This window comes from Anomalospiza imberbis, chromosome 21, assembly GCF_031753505.1.
Source record: "Anomalospiza imberbis isolate Cuckoo-Finch-1a 21T00152 chromosome 21, ASM3175350v1, whole genome shotgun sequence".
Taxonomy (NCBI): Eukaryota; Metazoa; Chordata; class Aves; order Passeriformes; family Viduidae; genus Anomalospiza; species Anomalospiza imberbis.
This window is the reverse complement of record NC_089701.1, coordinates 4,395,107-4,414,727: the sequence shown is the minus strand read 5'-3', so window position 1 is coordinate 4,414,727 and position 19,621 is coordinate 4,395,107. Positions and strand designations below refer to the sequence as shown.

At 39.8% G+C, this 19,621-nt stretch overlaps 1 protein-coding gene across 4 annotated transcripts in view; it reads right to left on the bottom strand.

Moving 5' to 3' along the window:
- Positions 1–19,621, bottom strand: part of MED27 (mediator complex subunit 27) — an 83,453-nt gene that overhangs the window by 11,931 nt on the left and 51,901 nt on the right. For 2 of the 4 annotated variants that reach the window (XM_068211195.1, XM_068211194.1), the window contains exons 4-5: positions 14,567–14,660; positions 4,403–4,510 (exon numbers count right to left, since the gene is read on the bottom strand). In XM_068211195.1, the coding sequence (XP_068067296.1) occupies positions 4,403–4,510; positions 14,567–14,660 (202 nt within the window). The remainder of the gene's footprint in view (positions 1–4,402; positions 4,511–14,566; positions 14,661–19,621) is intronic. The other 2 variants (XM_068211196.1, XM_068211197.1) reach the window with 1 other exon arrangement.

The window sequence follows — 19,621 nt, the reverse complement described above, 5'->3', positions numbered from 1 at the left end:
GATGGAAAAGCTGAAAAAGTAATGAATGTCTGTCTTACAGATGTGATGTTAACCATGTTAAAAAAGGAAGAAAGAAAAAGGAAAGAAAGAAAATGCCACTAGACCCTGCTCCATGCATACATCCTAAATGAGTGCCCACCTTTCCCTCCTGAAATTGAGGATTAAGGCAGAGGCAGATTAAAGAATGCATCGTTATAGGTCTATTATTCTTCAACTTTTCACTTTCAATCAAGACACACATTTGTAACTAAAAAACTGCTGAAAGCACAATTTCAGGGCATCCTCTGCATGTGAATTAAACAGGGGCTTTCTGTCCCCAGTGCCCCTCTCCCCACCCAGCCCCAGCAGCTGGAACAAGAGGCCGTTTTCTGAAGGTCGCAGAGCGATTTCAAAGGCGATAAGAAGCCAGAATGTTCCCTGCATCCCATATCAAACAGGTCCGGTGCCAACACTTATTAGAGAAATCAGATTCAACCCCCCTTTCACCCAAACACACACACAGCCAGCTTTGAAGTGGTGAGAATGCAGGGATCAGAAATTACCCCAGAGACAGCTCTGCCTGTCTTTGAAGCTTTCCTTTGATACTACTATTTCTTCTCCTCTCTTACGCTAGGAGGCTAAAAGCTGCCTTTTCTTATTGATATGGGGTAATTAATGAAGCCATAGCATTAACATAACCCAAGTTCCTGAACATGAGAATTCAACTGAGACACTTATGTTTCCTTAGTTAAGTCTAAGGGATGCAAAATAGGAATTTGGCTAGGCAGTGAAGAGCCCACATACCCGGTCAAGGTGGTTCTTGGTCACTGCATTCAAAGAAAAGCATGGTATTATCATGCCAAAAAAATCCCAACATGACTTTTTTTTTGTTGGCAGACTGATGGCTTAGCTGCCCTGTGAAGATGAGGGGCATATCTTCATTTAGTCAGGAATCAGGAAAACACTAGTAATTAATTATTATCCATGGTTACATTTCAATGCACAACAAGCATGCCACAGTCTGAAATGAAGGGTGGCACTGTGCCACCACTAAAATGATGAGGGTAATTAAAATACATCAGTCTGTGGTGGACACGAAGGGTTAGGATGGTGAGCAACAGCAACTGTGAGCAGGTCCAGCACCCACGACATGTCAGAGCCTGCCACATCTCACTTATTGTTTTTGCAAAGTGGCACCAAAAATGTCCAAGTTATACAGCTGGCAACTTGGCAAAGACATTCTGCAGGGTCTGTGAATAATTCACAAGAGAGGTACACGAGGCACTTGAGAAATGCAATGATTCTGTCTGTATAAGCAAAGCTTGAAAATAAAACCCCAGAATGGCTGGTCTTGTTTTACTCACTGCAAGCTTAGAAATTCTGCTTTTTCACCTTAATTTTGAAAGTATTTAAAAGCGTAAGAGGGAGGACCCAGTTTAGGGAAACTTCAGCAGAGACCACGTGGGGCTCTCATGTAAGCACCTGTCAACCTGCACAGCTCAATGTGTGAGCACACAGCAAGATAAAGCAACCTGGAAAATGCAATGTCAGCTTTGCTGGGTAACTGCTGGTGTGTCACTGTGCAGCTCCACAACCAGGAGAAACACCCAGATCTGGGGGTTTCTGCCAGACTTGCCTGACTGAAGGAACCAGAAGAGTCTCAACAGCTCTGCTGTTTGCAATTGTCTCTTCCTTTTTTCTTCCCAGCAATGCAAAATTTGCTAAAAACCAGCGTATTTTCAGTAATAAATGATGACTGCTCCGATCAGAAGGGAAATCTTTGGCCTCTTCTGTGCACAGCCCATTTCTCATTTAGTGTGTGTGTGACCAGTCTCCCAGTGATGGCCAGTCCTCCTTTTCTAAATACCACTGAATACATCTGGTTGTCCCAAGCCCCTCTCTACTTGCAAAAAGTCTTTTTCCACTGAATTTCACTTTTTGTACTTAAAAGCCTTTTCAAAGTGTGCAGTTTGGAGGGTGACTCAACAGACCCTCATCCAGTTATTTCAGTGCAAAGAAGATTTATCCAGTGTCCCCTCTTCAGCATGCCTTACAGAAAAGAGGCCCTTCAGCATTGCCATATTGCATGTTAGCACCTAATTCCTCATCTCCCTGTTGTTTACAAATATTAAATGTTTCCTAGGAATACATAAGCTAAGTCCCAAATCAACAATGACTATGTAAACTGTTCCCTGGAAAAATTACCACCGCCTACTGTGTTCCTGAGGGTTCTCCATATTTCTGTTATTTAATAAGGATGATACTCACTGATCTTTTTCTTACTTTTTTTGTGTGTTTCTCCTTAATGCTGGTGCATTTTTCATGCTATCAGGCTAGCAACTGAGAAGCCAGAATGGTGTAGAAACCTCACTGAAGTACCTTCCCAGCAGCATCTGTTGTGACAGGAAAGGAATTGCAATGGACTCTGTTCGTAACTGACTGCAATCGCTCATTCCCAGCAGGCACAATGAGGAAAGCAAATCATTGTGAGAACACAATCTTAATTCTTATTCTCCAATTACCAGAGTAGTTAATTAGTGACAAAAAAAAAAAAAAAAAAAAAAAAGAGCTCACTGTTTGTCAATATGTGCTCCAGTTGGCAAAACTAGCAAGCTACGCATTTATTTAATCTTTCAAGCCAAATTTGCTCATGATTTAAGTGGCTCCACCGCCAGTTCTACTTCAGTAAAATGAAATGTTCCTATTTATACCTAAAACAGAGACCTTCAGGTTTGCAAAATCTCTGGGATGCCCACTGGAATAGCAAAGTGCCACGTAAAGGTCACAGGTTGGTGCAGCCTTGCAGGAGCAGTCACACAGCCCAGGTTTGGACACAAAGCTAAATGAGTAAAGAACAGACTCCCCTGCAGACTGGCTTAAAGCAAGAAATAAGCCAGGTGTTAACAGCAATGCTCTGGAGGAGCAGAACTGCTCCCCACTGACAGCAGGCAAAGGTTAGTGCCCCGTGCCCAGAGCTGGCCTTGGCAAGTCCTGCTGTCCCCTGGCAGCAAACGATGGCAGAGGAACAATGTGCAGCTCCCAGGAGAGTTCACCTTGAGCTGAACAGAATCCCAGTGCCAGATGCTGAGTTTCAGAAAGGAACTCCTTACTTAGCTTTTCAGCATATATAGCATTATTGTATTTCAAGGGAGCTTCAAAGGAAACTGGATTCATCAGAGAAATCGAGCACACCCAAATGAAGTGTGACACGGGAATCCATCACACACTGTCAGTGCTCTCTCAGCAGACTATCATTTCACTTCCATGCAGAACTTGGGGTGAAGAGGGGCTGGTGCAGCAGCTCTGCATTTATATACAAATATACAGGGAGTAGAGAGCAGCTGCTTCTGTGGCAAACTGGTATTTAAATCTGCCTATCTGAAAAAGGCAAATCAAAATTAAGCAATTTTTACTTTACTACTTCTTAGGCCAATCCTCCGCCCTTTGAGAGAGAATGTCTCACCTGGGAAATGGAGCTGCACTATTTCCTTCAGCAGCTCAGCTCCTGGCCTTTCCCAGAGAACAGAGGCTCAGACTCAGAGCTGCTGAACTCTGGGTCAGCACACAATGTGCTTCTGTGTGCTGAAACACAGTTATCACTTTTGAAAGGAAAAGAAGTCTCACCTCATTATAACATGGCCTATGGGTGCCAAATATTCATCTTGATATAATGAACTTCTTATTTTAATAGGCTTCATAATCAGAAGAGAAAGCTCCAGAGAGACAATGTGAAACATGGAGGTATTTAGTGCTGTTACTGGAATGGAGAATCCTGGCGGATGTCTCGGGAACAGAGACCCTTCCACCCTGGAAAGAGACCCGAGCTGAGCTAAGGCCGTCAGGTCCTGTTAACATCTCCTGATGTGCTGAGGAGAGCCATATGGAGTGTGTGCAGGCACAGGAAATCTCAGAGTTCAAGCAGGGTGAGCTGTTCACAAAATAAATCACTTGTGGAAACAGGTAACACTTGCTGTAGTAGCTGCTGTTCAAGATGTGTTGCTGCTGGCAAGCAAATTCTTGAGGAGCACCTACCAATGATCCTCTCTGTTGTGTTTATCAAGCCAAAAAAAACCAGCCCAAGATTTTTCAATGGCTCTCAGAAGAGCAAAAGCTGAACCTTGGGCTGTTGATGTGCTGGTACACTGCAAAAATGTTTTCTCAGCAGACCTACAAACACAACAACTGGGGTCTAAGGTGATAAATCAGAAATTCAAGTGAAGGCTTCACAGCTTAGAAAGAACTCAGAGATTTGGGGATGCAAAACCCAAGCGAAGCAAGACAAATTTAAACTGGAACATTCTGCAGACATCCTTAGTCTTTTGCCAGTTTTAGGTTTCTGGTGTGCCTGCAGCAGGATCCCAGTTTTCTGCCATGCAAGCAGATGGAAATGAACTGCAGTGCTGCTGGAGAGGCCAGGACCCACCTTGCCATCCTCGGTGTAGACGTTCTCGTTGTAGCCCTTGACGATGGTGCGGTCGATGAAGAGGCTGCGCATCACCACGATCACCTTTAACACCTTCCCCAGGGTAACCTGGCAAGAGCAGCACAAGGACACGAGCGAGCTGAGGGCGAGCTGAGGGTGTCTGAATTCATAAGACCATCGAGTTAACAGCTTAAGTTGATGCCATTTCAGTTTTCAATATTTTATAGAGAGACCAAAATAAAAGATCTAAAAGCAGTGTGTGTTATGAGGAGGAGAGATACTATAAAGTGCAGAACAAGCAAACATTCATTTGCAACTGAAAATGTATGAGTTCACAGAATTCCCTTGTGCAGACGTGACACTGCCAAGCAATTCTCTCCATTTTATTAACACCACAACTCAATAACTTGTCAAAAACAATGGGCAAATGTGATTATTTTCGATGAATTTGATATTCTCCAATATAAGTCCACTTAGAGAAAAACAATTTGAAAGAAGAATCGGACTCTCCTAATGCTGGCTTGTAAAAGCACCATGAGTTTAATGGAAAACATTTTCTGTCCAATAAAAATGTAAAATTATTTCAAAGGAAACTACAGCTTAAAGTAAAAATGTTACATTTTCAAAGGTTTCATTTCCTTCTGTGAAAGTGTTAAAATGCAAAGAATAAAACTAGTATAATGGAAAATACAAAGGGACAGTCGGAGTATAACAACAGAAACAAGCCTAAATTATATTATTGACAAAAATGCAATAATGAAGGCATTTTAATCTAAAAATCAATTTACATTTCAAAGATGAAGTTGTACTTCAATACAGTTAAGATGCGTGTCTAACAAGAATCTCGTCTTTGTATTTTGTTATGCAGAGATTATTAGAGAGTTTTTCCTCACCCACAAAAGCATAAAACTGAGATAAAAAGGAAACAATTAGTTCATTTCAGTATTTCCCAACTGGCAGCAGCTCATTTTCTGCCAGTGTTCCAACATTTCATCCTGTACAGATTAACACCCCCTAAAACAAATGTGTTTTTACTGCTGACCTCAGCAGACAAATCCACACCTAAATAAATCAGTCAATATGCACCTTTATTGATCTGTTGGATGTTATTCCTTTGTAACTTCTGTTAATGACTGCTGCCCATCACCTTGTTCCAACACCAGCAGCCCCAGCCTGAGCTGATTTAATCAGTACAGAGCAGGACAGAGCCACAGACAGACAGAACTGATGCCAAGCCTTTGGCACGGGACAGGGAGAACTCCAGCAGGGAAAAGTCAGAACAACAGGGCAGGACAAGTTCACAGCAAGAGAAAAGACAGGGGAACAAGAAGGGAGGACAATGACAGCCATCAAGCAGACAGGCTGCCAGGCATAATGCTGCAAGAACATAAAAAGTGGGTCAGAAGATTGGGTAATTTCTGAAGAAAAAAATGTGAATATCTTGCCAGGGTACTCTTAAACAAGATCTAGTTTGTCCTCATATACAGAAAATTGGCAGAGTTATTTCAGCACCTGGCACTGGTATTAATTAAGTTAGAAATGCTAAGTCATTACCCAGAGGTGCCCAAGCTATGATGCTGATCATCCACTGGAACCACAGATTTGTCATAATTGCTAAGAGGAAGAAATGAATAAACTTTGAGAGAAGGTGCCAGCACATTAAGAGTTAACAGTTCTCAATTTATTTTTCTGCCTTATTAAAACTGGCACTTCAGTGGGATATTGGTCTGCTGAGAGAACAGACTCTTATTTATAACTTCACACTAGGCATCAACCATACATAATAAAACTAAAAGGAGGAAAAGAAGACATTTTAAAGAAAAAGAAATCTTAATGGAAGAGGGATAAGGCTGCCCTGCAAACATCCAGACCCAGCTTTCTGTATAGTATTTCCTATCCCCATTGCCTTCACACACTTTAGTTGATGCTCCCTCCTTTCCTCTCTTTCCATTGTGCATTCACAGCACCTCCCATTGCTGCCAGGTAGAAATAAATCTGAGGTTGATCTAAAGCCTGTGTGGGATGTTCCTGAAAATCCTCAGAGTGAACAGTGGAACATAATACGGTGAAAAATCCTGTGTGTGGCACTCCAGCCTGCTGGAATGAACTCACTGCTGGCCTCAAACCTCCTCCCCACATGATTTACCTGCACAAATGCTCCTGCATTAGCTCCCTGCCCTTTTCCAAGTGATCTGACTTCATACCCTTCCAGTGGTTCACTTCCCACTTCCAGAATCCATCATAGCACTGAAATGTCACATCCTGCACAATGTCCAGGACAGGACCTTGATCATCCACTTGCCTGACCACAGAAATTCAAAATTCCTGTCTCCCACATGTGTAAGGAGCTGTGGAAACCCAGCTTTAGCTGGATACCTCAGTGAGCTCCCTGAGAAAGGTCCTACAGCTGCACTCCCCCTTTACAGGGGGCACCCAGGCACCCTGGAAATCCAAACTTTGGCTGGGTTGGTGCTGGGTTGTCTGAATTAGCTCTTACAGTGCTCTAGAACTGAAACAAAAAACTTCCCTCTTTTGTACCACTCTTGTTTTGACAAGGGATTCCTGCAGATTTTACTCTGGCTGGAAGAGAGATCCAGACACTGAGAGGATTTCTGTAGGACTGTATCATTAGTTAAGTCTGACAGAAGCAGGAATTTTGTAAAAGAGTAGCTCAGAGAAATTACAGTTCATGGTTTTAAGAGCACTGAAAGAATGAGGGTAGTAGTACAAAGAATGAACAACAGCCTGTCACCAGACTGGAGGATGCTGTGAGATGTGGAAGCCAGAACTCTGCTCCACAGCTATTTTCAGGGTGAAACACATTCCATACTGTACACAGCAAATGCAATAGCCTTCATTTTTTCCTCCAGTAATCAAGATTCATATCTATTTCCAGGGCTTAATGTTTTTGTTCAACTCTGCTGTATTTCAGAGATCATGTTTTTCAGCAGACCATTTTATTCCAATCCCTGCTCAACTTGGCTACTTGGAGATGGTGTTCAGAACAGATCTATGTATGGAACATAATTTACACTTGAAGTCATACAGCTGAGTCCCTGCAGACCACCTGAAAGAAGGTAATAAAACACTGATGGCTTTGGTAAACCAGTAATTTGATAGTTCTACTCCAAGCTCCAAAGGTGCAGATCTCTCCTGGAGGTCCAGACTCACCCAGATGATCCCTATTTAATGGGCACTGAAATGTCCCTGCATTTCCACAGGTACTAACTAAGAGAAATTTCCTTCCTTGTTCAGAAAAGATACCTTTCAATTGTGACAATATAGCAACAATTTTCCTTCTAAGCCAAGTTTTCCTATTAAATTTCAACTTCTTCTGTCGATATCCTGTTAAGACAGCACTTGGCTTTTTAATATTTTGCCTGAAGGATATATGCCAACTCGTCCTTGATGTAGAAAATTTTAATTCAAATCAATACATGTACAAGGTCACTTTAAAATTCAATTAATATGAATGAAAAAATATGCCCCACAGTTCTGTGAGCTGAAAATGGAACAGTTGCAAGTTAAATACTTCTGTAGCTTCTGTTTTGGGCTGTGTAATAACAACATACTTCTAACTTCCTTTTAACTAAAGTATACTAAATTCAGACAGTTAAGTTATTCATAAATCCCCTGCTTCCTAAAATGGCAAGCCCGAGAAGAAGGTAGGACAGGCAGCTGATTGAAATCTGCAATATTATGCAGCTTTTCTGACAAAGACATATAAAATAAAAATCTTCTTGAAATACCCCAGTTTTAAAAATATTTTGTCTATCACCAAGATAAATCTCAAGGAGCATCTGACAGACACAGAATGCCAAGAAAGGGAGAGGGGGAAACAGAATAATCAGGGAGAATGACTTAGATAATTTCTTGTAAGACTGCTAAAAAAAGTCCCCATTTAACACCAATTAAAACTACTATAAAAGAAGAAAGTATCTTTCCAAGTAAGTCAAAATAGGGTCCACATGAGTTTACAAAATGAAAAGGATCAAAACTAATTTACCATGCCAGAACTCTGCCTGGAGAAACAGTTTGAAATCCCCTCCTTTAATTTTGCCTCCTCACTGAAACTAATATCAAGTGAAAAGCCCTTTTATGAACCATTTAAAACAACACATTAACAAATGTTCTTTCTTAAAATTTATTTAAGTTCGATATCAGGAAAATGTATGCTGACAACACCAAGCTCCCATACTTTTTGAAATGAAAAATTCCCAAAGCTGCAGATTTCCCCTCAGCATTCCAGGGAATTTGCTGCTGATTTGAGCTGCAGATGCTCTGCAATGCAGAGCTAAAAGAAAGAAAACATTATTTTCAGTTAACATGGGCACCTCCCCGCTTCTATAAAAAGGAGCACAAGTGTGTGTGTGGTTTTTATTCACCTCAGATATAAGGCAACATCCAACCAGAGATGTAACCAAGCTACAGATTTCCAGCAAAAGGCCAGACACCTGCTCCCTGCCATGGAACCAGCCATAAGCTCAGCCTCCCACTCGCAGATCCTTCTTACTAATCAGTACAATGCATGGAAATCGTATTTTTATATGCTGGAAAAAAAAGGTTTTGCATTAAAAATAAAGTTAAAAAAAAAAGCCAACACACAGACTTTCAACTAGATTTTTTTCCTCTCGTTTTTTATGTCTCATCTGCTGTTGGTATGGCTGCGTTTTCCCTCACATGCTCATTATTCTTTAATGATGCCTATTTGTAAATAGCAAGATAAGATGCAATTAAGCCATTAGAGTCTAAATAAACAAACATACTAATTAGGTTTTTTACAAGGATTTCTTTTTTTATGCAAGGGCTGGAATTTACCTTTCATTAGTCTAACCTAATTGCAATAGTGCCTGATAAAAAGTCAACATAAATGAAGGACTTTAAATGCTTCCACCATATGAAGGATGAGCTGGCTCTTCTCCCTCACTAACATTCCCTATTCTCTTAATAAGGCAAAAAATTGGCACAGGAATATTGTTCAAAGGTTTAAGGACAGATTTTGCCACTGTCCAGTCACACTTAGGGAACACTCACACCAGTCCAGCATTGTTACAGAAGATGAAATGGATTTTGTGTCTTTTTTCCTTTCTAAATTAAAGCACATCAGGAATTTTACAAGGATAAAAATGATGTCTGATCTTCCACATTGTAAATCTATGGGAATATCCATACACACCTGAGAGCTCTGGGCACAGTAATCCTGTGGAGGGAGCAAAGCTGAGGACATTTCTCACAAGTCTTTCTCTACTTTTTTCTGTTCTTGTTCCCTTTTCCCAATGGAAAGGACTCCTCCACATCTTCCTCATTCTTCATTAGACAAGCAGAGAACACTTTCCACTTTACATGCCAACCCCTGCTCATGTACTTTGTTAATTCAAGACGTCCTTCCCCTGCCCCTGTCACCTCAAACACTGACTGAATGCCCTTTAAATGCTGATTTTAATGCTTTTTAAATGCTGGTTCTCCATCTTCAGGCACTAACTGTGAAGCTACTGCAGTCACAAGTCTCACTGTGAGCCCAGGAGTGATTCCTTAAACACCATCCCAAGAGTTCCCTTAAACACCAAAACCAAGCTGCTGTTTCCAAGGCAGTAAATCCCTAAATGAATATTCATCCTACAGGCTTAAAAATCAGCTGCCCAAGCCACCAAACGTGACCACCAGAGCTACATCCCTCCCATGAACCTGCCTGCTTTCATCCCGTGCCTGCTTTCCTGAGAAACACCCAACGGGGAAGAAGGAAGGTTTACACTGCAAAGCACTCTGGAAATATGAAATTGTTTTGGAAATAACAGCACTGAATTGTTTCCAATCAATACAACATCGATACTGATTTCAAATCACTCTGCAAATTCCTCCCCTCACTCCTCCCAGTTCTCCAACATCAGGGTCTCATGCACAGAAATCAGTCTGATGCCTTTCTTAATGGGCAAATAACAAATTTCAGCATCCATTTTCCCAACAAAAATAATAATGGTTTTATGTAAAACACTAATAAACAACAATGAGACACAAGGAATTATTCAGTTTCAGGGAACAGATGTCTGGCCTATTTGCAATTAATACAACCCACTGCCACACAATCAGACTGCTGCAAATGCTGGGAACAAGATCTGAAAGTTCAAATGCAAACGTGTCTGGTTTTAAGGAGAATGAATAAAACTCTATAAAAACTTGCTTCATATTTTTATATGACAGATCTATTAAAAAACTAGGCAGCAGTATAAATTTATAAAAATCAATTTAAAAGCAAAAATTTGTAAGATAACCTGGAAAGAAAAAAATCATGATTTCTGACCTGAGTTTAGCAGAAACAATCAGTTGTTTGGGTTGGAAGTTACTTATACATATCATTATGCTTTAGAAACACAAATTACAGAAAATAGTTCCATTATCTGCAAAAATATTTACCCAGTGCTTGTAATTTCTGTAGTAGTTCTTTACAAATATTGAAGATAAAAAGACTTTAAAGGCAAAGTAGTTCCCAGACACAGATAAGAAAATAAGCTTCTTCCCTGAGTAGGACTGGCTGGGTACATGATGGTAAGGAACTCATATTTCTCAGCTGGAAAAGTAGGGCTGAAGTTTACTGCCTTCTACAATCTTTCTGTTATTAATGAGTAAATTGTACACAGGATTTGTTTCACACAAAAAATATTATGAATGTTGATAACAGAAACAAGGTACGTGAAACAATCACAAAATAATTTGATTGTTACAGTAGGAAAAATAATGTATCTAGGAATATGATTAATCATTCAAGGAAAAAAATGTAGGTATTTTCATTCATTAAAAATTAGTTAATGTTTTCTTAATACACAAGATAAGGTTTACCTATTTACAATTCCTGGCATTTGATCAACAAAATCTCACAAAAACCTTAAGGAGTCCATATTTCCCTGTGCTGCTGCTGGAAATTAATTTTGCATTACACAGTTATTAGAGCTGATATAATTCTATGTTTAGTCTATTTTATACATAGTGCTATTAAAAGATTAATTGGAAAATCACTGGTGAAGACTGGGATTAAACAGCACCTTGAAATGCCACAATAAACTGCTTTTAAAATCGGCTGAGGATCTCACACAGCTCTGAAAGGTTTCAATTATTTATGTGTTTGGCCTGTGTAGCATAAATCCAGACTAATGAGGTACAATTGCTGTGTATAAATCTAAAGCATAAAAACCTCCTCATTGTCTGGAGGCAGCAGTTCATTTTTCTCACAGGAGTTTGCAGCTTCTGGTCAGGGAGAGCCCAGCTGAGCACCAGGGTTACTCGCCAGCAGAGTTTGACCAACAGGCTCACACAGCTTCTAATGATTACAGAACTCCAGAATTGTTGGGGTTGGAAGGGACTTCTGGAGATCACCTCATCCAACCCTCTGCCCAAGGCAGGGTCAGCTGGAGCAGGTGACACAGGAACACACACCCAGGTGGGTTTGGAATGTCTCCAGAGAAGGAGACTCCACACCCTGGGTTCCTCTTCCAGAGCTCTGCCACACTCCATGGAAAGAAGTTTATCACAGAATATTCTGAGTTGGAAGGGACCCACAAGGATCACTGGGTCCAACTCTTATGTGAATGGCCCACAAAGAGATCAAACCCACAAAGCTGGCATCACTGGCACCATGCCCTAACCAAGGGAGCTCATCTCAGGGTTCTTCCTCACACTGAAGTGAAACTTTTCGTTGTGTCTTTTAGTTTCTGGCTGTAACTCCTTCTCCTGTCACTGGGCACCACTCAAGAGAGTTTGGTACTGACTTGACACCTCTTGGGAGATATTGACATGGATTGCAGAGATCCCCTCTCAGCCTTCCCTTCTCCAGACTAACCCGGCCCAGCTCCGCAGCGTCTCCTCATCAGAGACACGCTCCAGCCGCAAATCCTCTGGGTGCCCTCCGCAGGACCCTCTCCAGCCACTTCTTGTTCTTCTTGAAGAGAAAGACTTCTTGAACCACCAGATGAATCTTAGTGGTGCAAGTCCCACCTCTACAGCTAAGGACATAAACAGATTTCCATGTGCACATGAAGTTGTAGAGTCTGGGGCTGAAAGTTTCTCTCTTGGGTCTTCTTCCTAAAGGTAATTTGTTTGGCAAAGGCCTCAACGTTTCTTGAGTTTCAAAGAGTCTCCCAGACCCCCTTTCCCCTTCTTCCCCATCTCTCTCCAATCATTTACACGTTTTTAAGATATGTATAGTGCTTACCAGCGCTTTTGAAGATGATTGCATGGGTTTTCTCTGGTAGATGGAATGACTGTAGTTAAAGATGCTATAAAAATTAGACCTTTGTAGGAAGGACCTTCCCAAGACACCAGGTGTGCCATGAACAGTCCAAGGATGAGCATGGTTGAGATTATACAGTTAGTTAATTAACTCTGGGCGAACAGTTTGGCTGTGAAATATTTTGATAAAATGAGCGTTATGTGAAGCCTTTGAAACTGAGGTAAACCACACTGCTGCAGGGGAGCAGCTCCAGATGTAACTTGGGCTAAGTTCAGAGTGAGAAATCACAAGTGCTGAAGAAACCTCCCTCCTTCTGGGGGAGGTGCTCTTCACACTGCCCATCCCTCAGCACCTTTTTCACTGAAGGATCCGTGGCTGAAAACAGCAAAAGCTTTTGTAGCAGTCAGGGCCAGATGGAAAGTGCCATATTGGCAACATCAACTGAGACAGATGGGGAAGAGGGAAAACCTGGCTAAAAGCAAAAATGATAAACCCATCACACAATCACACACAAAAATACTTTAAAAACAATCTTTTTGATCTCTGATCCAAGGAAAATATGCACACCACTAGTTCAACATGGGGCTGGGATCTTGTAGAAACAAAAATGTCCTTGATTTAGAGAGCCACATGGAATTCACTCTGTTACTGCTGCTGGTGAAAGGCACTTCCTTTAGTTACCACCCAACCTTGTTCCTTGGCAGTCACATCCAAGATAATTTACCTTATTTCCTAATGGTGCCTGAGTCTTGAAAAACATCATCTATTTCCACACCACCTCAAAAAGCCACCTAAAGTGGAAGGCACTTCAGTATGCAAAGAAGGGCTCCAAGAGAATGGAAAGAGTTTCAAAGTAGGGAAGCAAAACCAGACATTTTTTTACAGCAAAATAGATAAAACACAAAGTCAGCTTAAGAGGAAATGCAAAAACTTCTAAGACTTATAACTTCTTAAGACTGCACTGATGAATTCCATTCTTTTCTGGAATATATTTTTCCACTTGGTGAATCCAACAATTGCAGATTAAATGCTTTAATGCCAGCTGTTTATTTTAACCTCTGACTCAGTTAATCTCTTGTGAATTTGTGGCTGTTCAAAGAAAGTTAATAATGAGATGTAAGGCAGTTGATCAATTCAAACTAAATACAATTAAAATACTTAAACATTAAAAATAATCACAGCAGTAGTTGCTATAGGGAAATTTCCATGAGAAATGTGAGATGGTAAAGACTGAACTGGCCTCAGTTCTTCATCTATGTATGTGGTGTATTTTCTAGTTTTATTAAAAATTTGGCAAAATATGTGACTTCTGCCTTTCCCTAGAAGGAAATCAGCATCCAGCTGCCACACCATGGACTCCTCTTCCACTTAAAGTCTTAGAGCTCTGAAGACTTCTTTTGCTGTAAGCACAACAGCTGCCTGTAAAAATGGATGTGAACAATAGCTTCCTCTGCAATGAAATCTTGCTTGGTCAGGCAGAAATAAGTCGAATGTATTGGACTTGTTTATCTCAAATCCAGCCTTTACTGCTCAATTACTTCAAAGGCAAATTCTTAACTTCATCATATAATAGAAATTCACTGACCCAAGAGCAATGTGAACAAATTTAAATCATATTGGTTTCCTTCTTCTTTTCTTCTTCACAACATTCTCTTCCTTCTTAATTATCATGATTAAGATTCACTCATTGCCAAGTCTGCCAAAAACCACAGTGAATATTTGAGTTTTGTGCTCATATTTCTACAATCATATTTAACAATAAAGCAATAGATCTTCTGTTTAAAGAGGAAATTATTTTTATCACTTATTTGCCTAAGAGCAAGAAAGATGCTGCATTTCTGTAGCAAATGAAGAATGATATGTTTCTGGGGAAAAAAACATCTTTAATAACCTGCATTTTTGGGACAGTAATTCAACTCAAGAGATTAAATGTTTCAGCTTACCAGAAGCATTGCAGAGGTTCCATTTGGCCGGGAGAGCTGGATGGACATTTCAGGGAACATCCTATCAATCCGACTGATCACATCATCAACGTATCTACCAACCAAACCAAACAGCAGCATTAACACAGGGGCTCTCTCTCACACTCTCAGATTATAAAACCTATGCTTTTTAAAAACATTTATCCTTTTTAGGAATGATCAATTTAAAATTTATCCTTTTTAACCCTGTTCATGGGACTTTCCTGAATCAATTTCTCTCTGATAACGGCATATTTTTCAAAACCACATGCAAGCAATAATTCAAGAAGTTATTGACAAGAGGAAACAAACCAAAGTTCTCTGCAAGTTGTTTTGAAAATCAATTACTCTGCCCTTAAAAACATGCACTCTCTTAAATTTTAGTCCAAATCTGTCAGCCTCCAACTCCTGCCATTGTATTTCCTTACTTTCTCCTCAGGAGGATTGAAGGACACATGATTACAATTACTCTTCCAGTGCAGGAATTCACAGGCTGTCATGTCCTTACTCTCTCTTTGATAAATTTAACAGATAAAGGTTTTATCAAAGTCTTCGGATGATTCTTAGGGGTGTTTTTTTTTCCTTGAATCTTTCCAATTTATTTCATGCACTGGTGACTCTGAAATTGGTTGGTAAATTCCAGATGTTTCTCTGGAGCAATCAAACACGAAGGTAAAACAGCATCCTTTCTGCTGGGTGTAATCCCTGTTTCTGCAGGCCAAGGTGTGCTGGCACACAGCTGTCCTGTTCCCTGGGATCAAATTAAGAACTGACCTCCATTAACACTGAAAAGAGCCTTACAGAGACCTTGTTTCTCAGGACACATCACCCCAAGCCATGGACATGCCACTTCAGCCACTCCTCTGGACACATTAAAATCCAAATATTTGCTTTAGCAGAGTTCCCAGGACAGTCTGTATCAGCTGTGCACTGATCTGTCCCCATTTACAAACTCTGCAACTCAACCAAATTAATGAATGAATGAATTCGTAAATAAAACTGTTTTCATGCTAAACCACATACATGCTCTGAAAAAAAAAAAGACTTTGGAAAAATTGGTTGCCTGAGTTAGATTAAGAGTAAAACTCAAAAAACAAACAAACAAAAAAAGCTAATTATTTCCCTTTATTCTGCTTAAACAAAGGCAAAAAATGTTGAATTCCTGCTCTTCAAAGTAATTAATTTCTAATGTTAGTGCTAAAACTTCCTGAACATCAATGAGGTGCTATGCTCCAATTGCTACTTTGCAAAGGATTAAAATAATCAGAAAAATTAAAATCAAATCAGGAAAGCTACACCACCTCAGCTGGTAAAGTCAGCTTTTAAAAGTAACCAAAGAATGAAATGAGTTATGGCAATTTTGCACAAAAACCTTAATCCACACTTGTCATTGTGCAGAACAAAGTTCCCCCATTCACTGCAATGTCTCATTAACACTTGCTGCTGATAAGAAAAGCCAAAAACATCCAGAAGCCAAGAACTTCCTCAGCACTGGGAAAGAGGAGGCACATTAGACACTGCTCCAGGAGGAATCAACTACACATGGACAGCACAAACCCAACTCATTTCAATGACTGCTAAATCCCAGACTGATTTCATACAGCAGAAGAGTTTATATTACTTCATAAATGCTGTTACTCCAGGCTCTGCAAATAAATTCATCTCTTGCATGTGGGGGACCGGGGATGACTGGCTGTGGTAGGGGCAAGGAGAGATTCTGTGGTTCTGAACATGTCGTGATGCAGATTTTTGCATAGCTTAAGTTTTCCAATTTGCCAAGCTGTAGCCAATAAGAAGTTAAAACAAACAAAATAAGAAGTTGTAGAAAACAAGACACTGGCATAGTCAATGCATTAAGGAAGGAAAATTCCAGCAATTTTAAATCATGTGAACAACAGTTGGACGTGGACACTTAATCTGCTTACGTCCTTCTGAAAATCCCAGTGGACATGCACACTCATCCTTTGAAAATGGGATGCAGGCTGGCTGGAGGTAATCAATTCTTCAAAGTCTTTCTTAGATAAGATTATTTTTAAATGTAAAATTGTCTTGACCATGAGGCTTAAAATCTGACTCAAACCCAACTGTCACCTTGTACTACGTGAGCAGCGTAAGGCAGAACAGGGAATTCACAGGGTTGCAGAATCTTCCCTTTAAATGAAATCGCACATACAGCAAACCAGAAATCTCCTAATTTGCATTAACCGCCTTCTGAAAGCACTTAAAGGTGAGTTACTATGACTTTTTGGGCTCAGATGCCTGTTAATTTTGTACCACTTTTCACAGATCAGTTGACAGAAGACGCAAAATGAAAACCACGTGCCCCAGGAAATGTGCTGTTTTACTCTGGAGCTCTGTCAGGATCATCACACAGGGAGCCTTTTCCTTCTCTTCTCAATCAATGGGATGTCAGAGAAGATCCCAGACCAACAGGAGAAGAGAGCATTGATGTATGCAGCATTGTTTTGTGCCTCTATGCCTTTTATCAAGTAGTCATCAGGCTCTCCTGAGCACTCAGCAGAACAAAGATTCTTCCAAAAATACATATATAATTACTCAATTAGCCTGACTGGATTGTGTATTGTATCAAATAGGAAATGACAAACAACCTTATCTGAGGCAAAATTCCATAGATTTGCCCTTCTGAGAGGACATCTGGTAAAACATCATGTGAAAGGATAGACATGAGAAATCAGGTGCAGTGAAGTAATGTAAAAGTGTAATTGGTGATGACTTCAGAGAAAGCTGAGGAACACATGTTAAAGAAGAGATAAAGTGCACTCTTGAGGCTGTTTGGAAAGAGGGTCAGAGAAAAAGCTGCTGTCTGGAACTTATTTTGTAGAACTGAAATACATACATTTACTGCCAAAATAAGCACTTACAAAATTTACACATCTCTGTCCAGTTTTAGCTCAAAAATACGACAGTTCCTATTTATGTTACAGAACCTCTTGCCCAGTCTCAGAGAAGCAAAGCACTTGAGGATGGAGAAAAGTCTAATTTTACTTTGCCAACAAGCACTTCTAACTTCTGACGTCCTTTGCACATCTCAGTTTTCTCCTACATACAAAAGATGATGGTTGGAACGAGTATTTACCAACCCAGATGAAATAACGCAAAGCGGGGAAAAGCAAATGGCAATAGGTTTGTTCAGACATTTGGCTTATTTTCATCTTAAGAAATTAATGGAATTCTCAGAATTAAATATAAGCTGAAATTTCATGTCCTAGAACAGGCATTGTTCCACCTACAAAGGGCTGAAGAGAGTGTCTAGACAAATTCCCTATTGCTTTTCTGGGATGCAAAAATGGTTCAAAAAGGTCTGAAGCCAGATTGCAAAAGACTGTACCCAATAATCCCCATTTTACAGCCCAGAATCTTAACTCTTTTTAGACAGAATTTCATATTATGAACCATCTTAGGTCTCAAAAAACATTTAACAACTTCTCATTGCAACATCCTGAGTTAGTCTCATTCTATTTAAAAAGGCTTTAAGTAACTTCATCAACACCTGCACCCTAATCCAGATCCATATGTGCCTCCTAATCCAGATCCATATGTGCCTCCTAATCCAGATCCCAGAAGATCCTACTCAGAAAAGAACAACAGACTCAACCAACAGGTCTTCACCTCATTAAATCTCATCAAGTACTAAACAATTTCCCCAGTGTAATTTTATTGGTCTGGGAGGAAATTGTTAAAACATCTTCAACAGCAGGTTTGTACCAACTTTCCCCTCCCATTTTTTCTTCTTCTTTCCTTCATGACACAGGTTCATGATTTTTCAGGAGGTATTAAAATTGAATTTTAGATACAAAATCTTTACTTATAAAATGCTAATATTATCATTCAGAGGTTTGCATCTGAAGGTGCAGAGCCAGCCAGTCTATTAGATGCTCTCAAAGGCTGTCAACACTATAAATCAGTATTTTTATTTTAATGTAGAAGAGTTATTTTTTCCACAAACATGCCAGATTAATACTACAAAAGTCAAAACAAATCTACTTCATGAACATCAGCAATGACTAAAATTAATTCAAAATATTACACTTCAAATGAAGCGTCATTATGAACATGCAGAGAAACCAAAACTAGAATAAAGTAATAGAGATATTAGTTAAAAAAAAACTCTCTGCCATTTTGCCAGTAAATGTACACAAAAACCCTTTAGTCCCTATTAGAGAAACAATGCCTGGGACATGCAGAAGACACCTCTGAAGCCAGTTAGAAAATACTGTTTAGAAAGACCTAATTATCTATGCAAAACACTCACTGAGAAGTTTCATGCTAAAACATCAGGTTGACAATGTAGAAATAATTCAGGAACCATTTTTGTAGATAAATGGCCTTGTACCATCTCTTTGATTCACATAAAGGCCCCCCAAAAGACAGCAATATAGGAAAGTAATTCATTATAAATGCCTTTCAATTCCACACTGGACAGATGGCTCCGCTCTCTAATGTGACCTCTCTTTTTAATTTTTTTTTTTTATTTTTACTGGATTAGATCCAGCAATCCAGTGTTGGTGTGATGTTTAACAGCTTAGACAAGACTTAAATAGCATTTTTCCCACACAGTGTTTCACTTGCATGCTGTTCATTTTTTCCACCCAATACAACAATTCAAAAATTAGAAATATAGGTATTAATAATAATTTTCTTTTCGAAGAAAGAAAATTTTGCTACGTGATCTTGGGAAGATGGACATAAAGAGAAAAGGAGTAAAAAGACACATTTGTAACATGAAAGAAGTTAATTTTTCCTATACACTTAGCAGAAAACATCACACGTAAGACAAAAATAAACTCTACAATTCTGTCAAATCTGGATTCATGATATTTTGGAGAGCAACAGGGGAAACTCTCCACACATCCTCTCACTTACTAGCACAGTATTTACTTGCTCACAGATTTTAATTTTTTTTTTTTTTTTTTGGCTTTCAGTTAATAATTTCTTTTCACATGTGTGATATTTCAAAAGCATGAGCTGGCCCTGTTGCACATGTTGGGTTGGTTGATGGAGGCATCGGGGGACAGT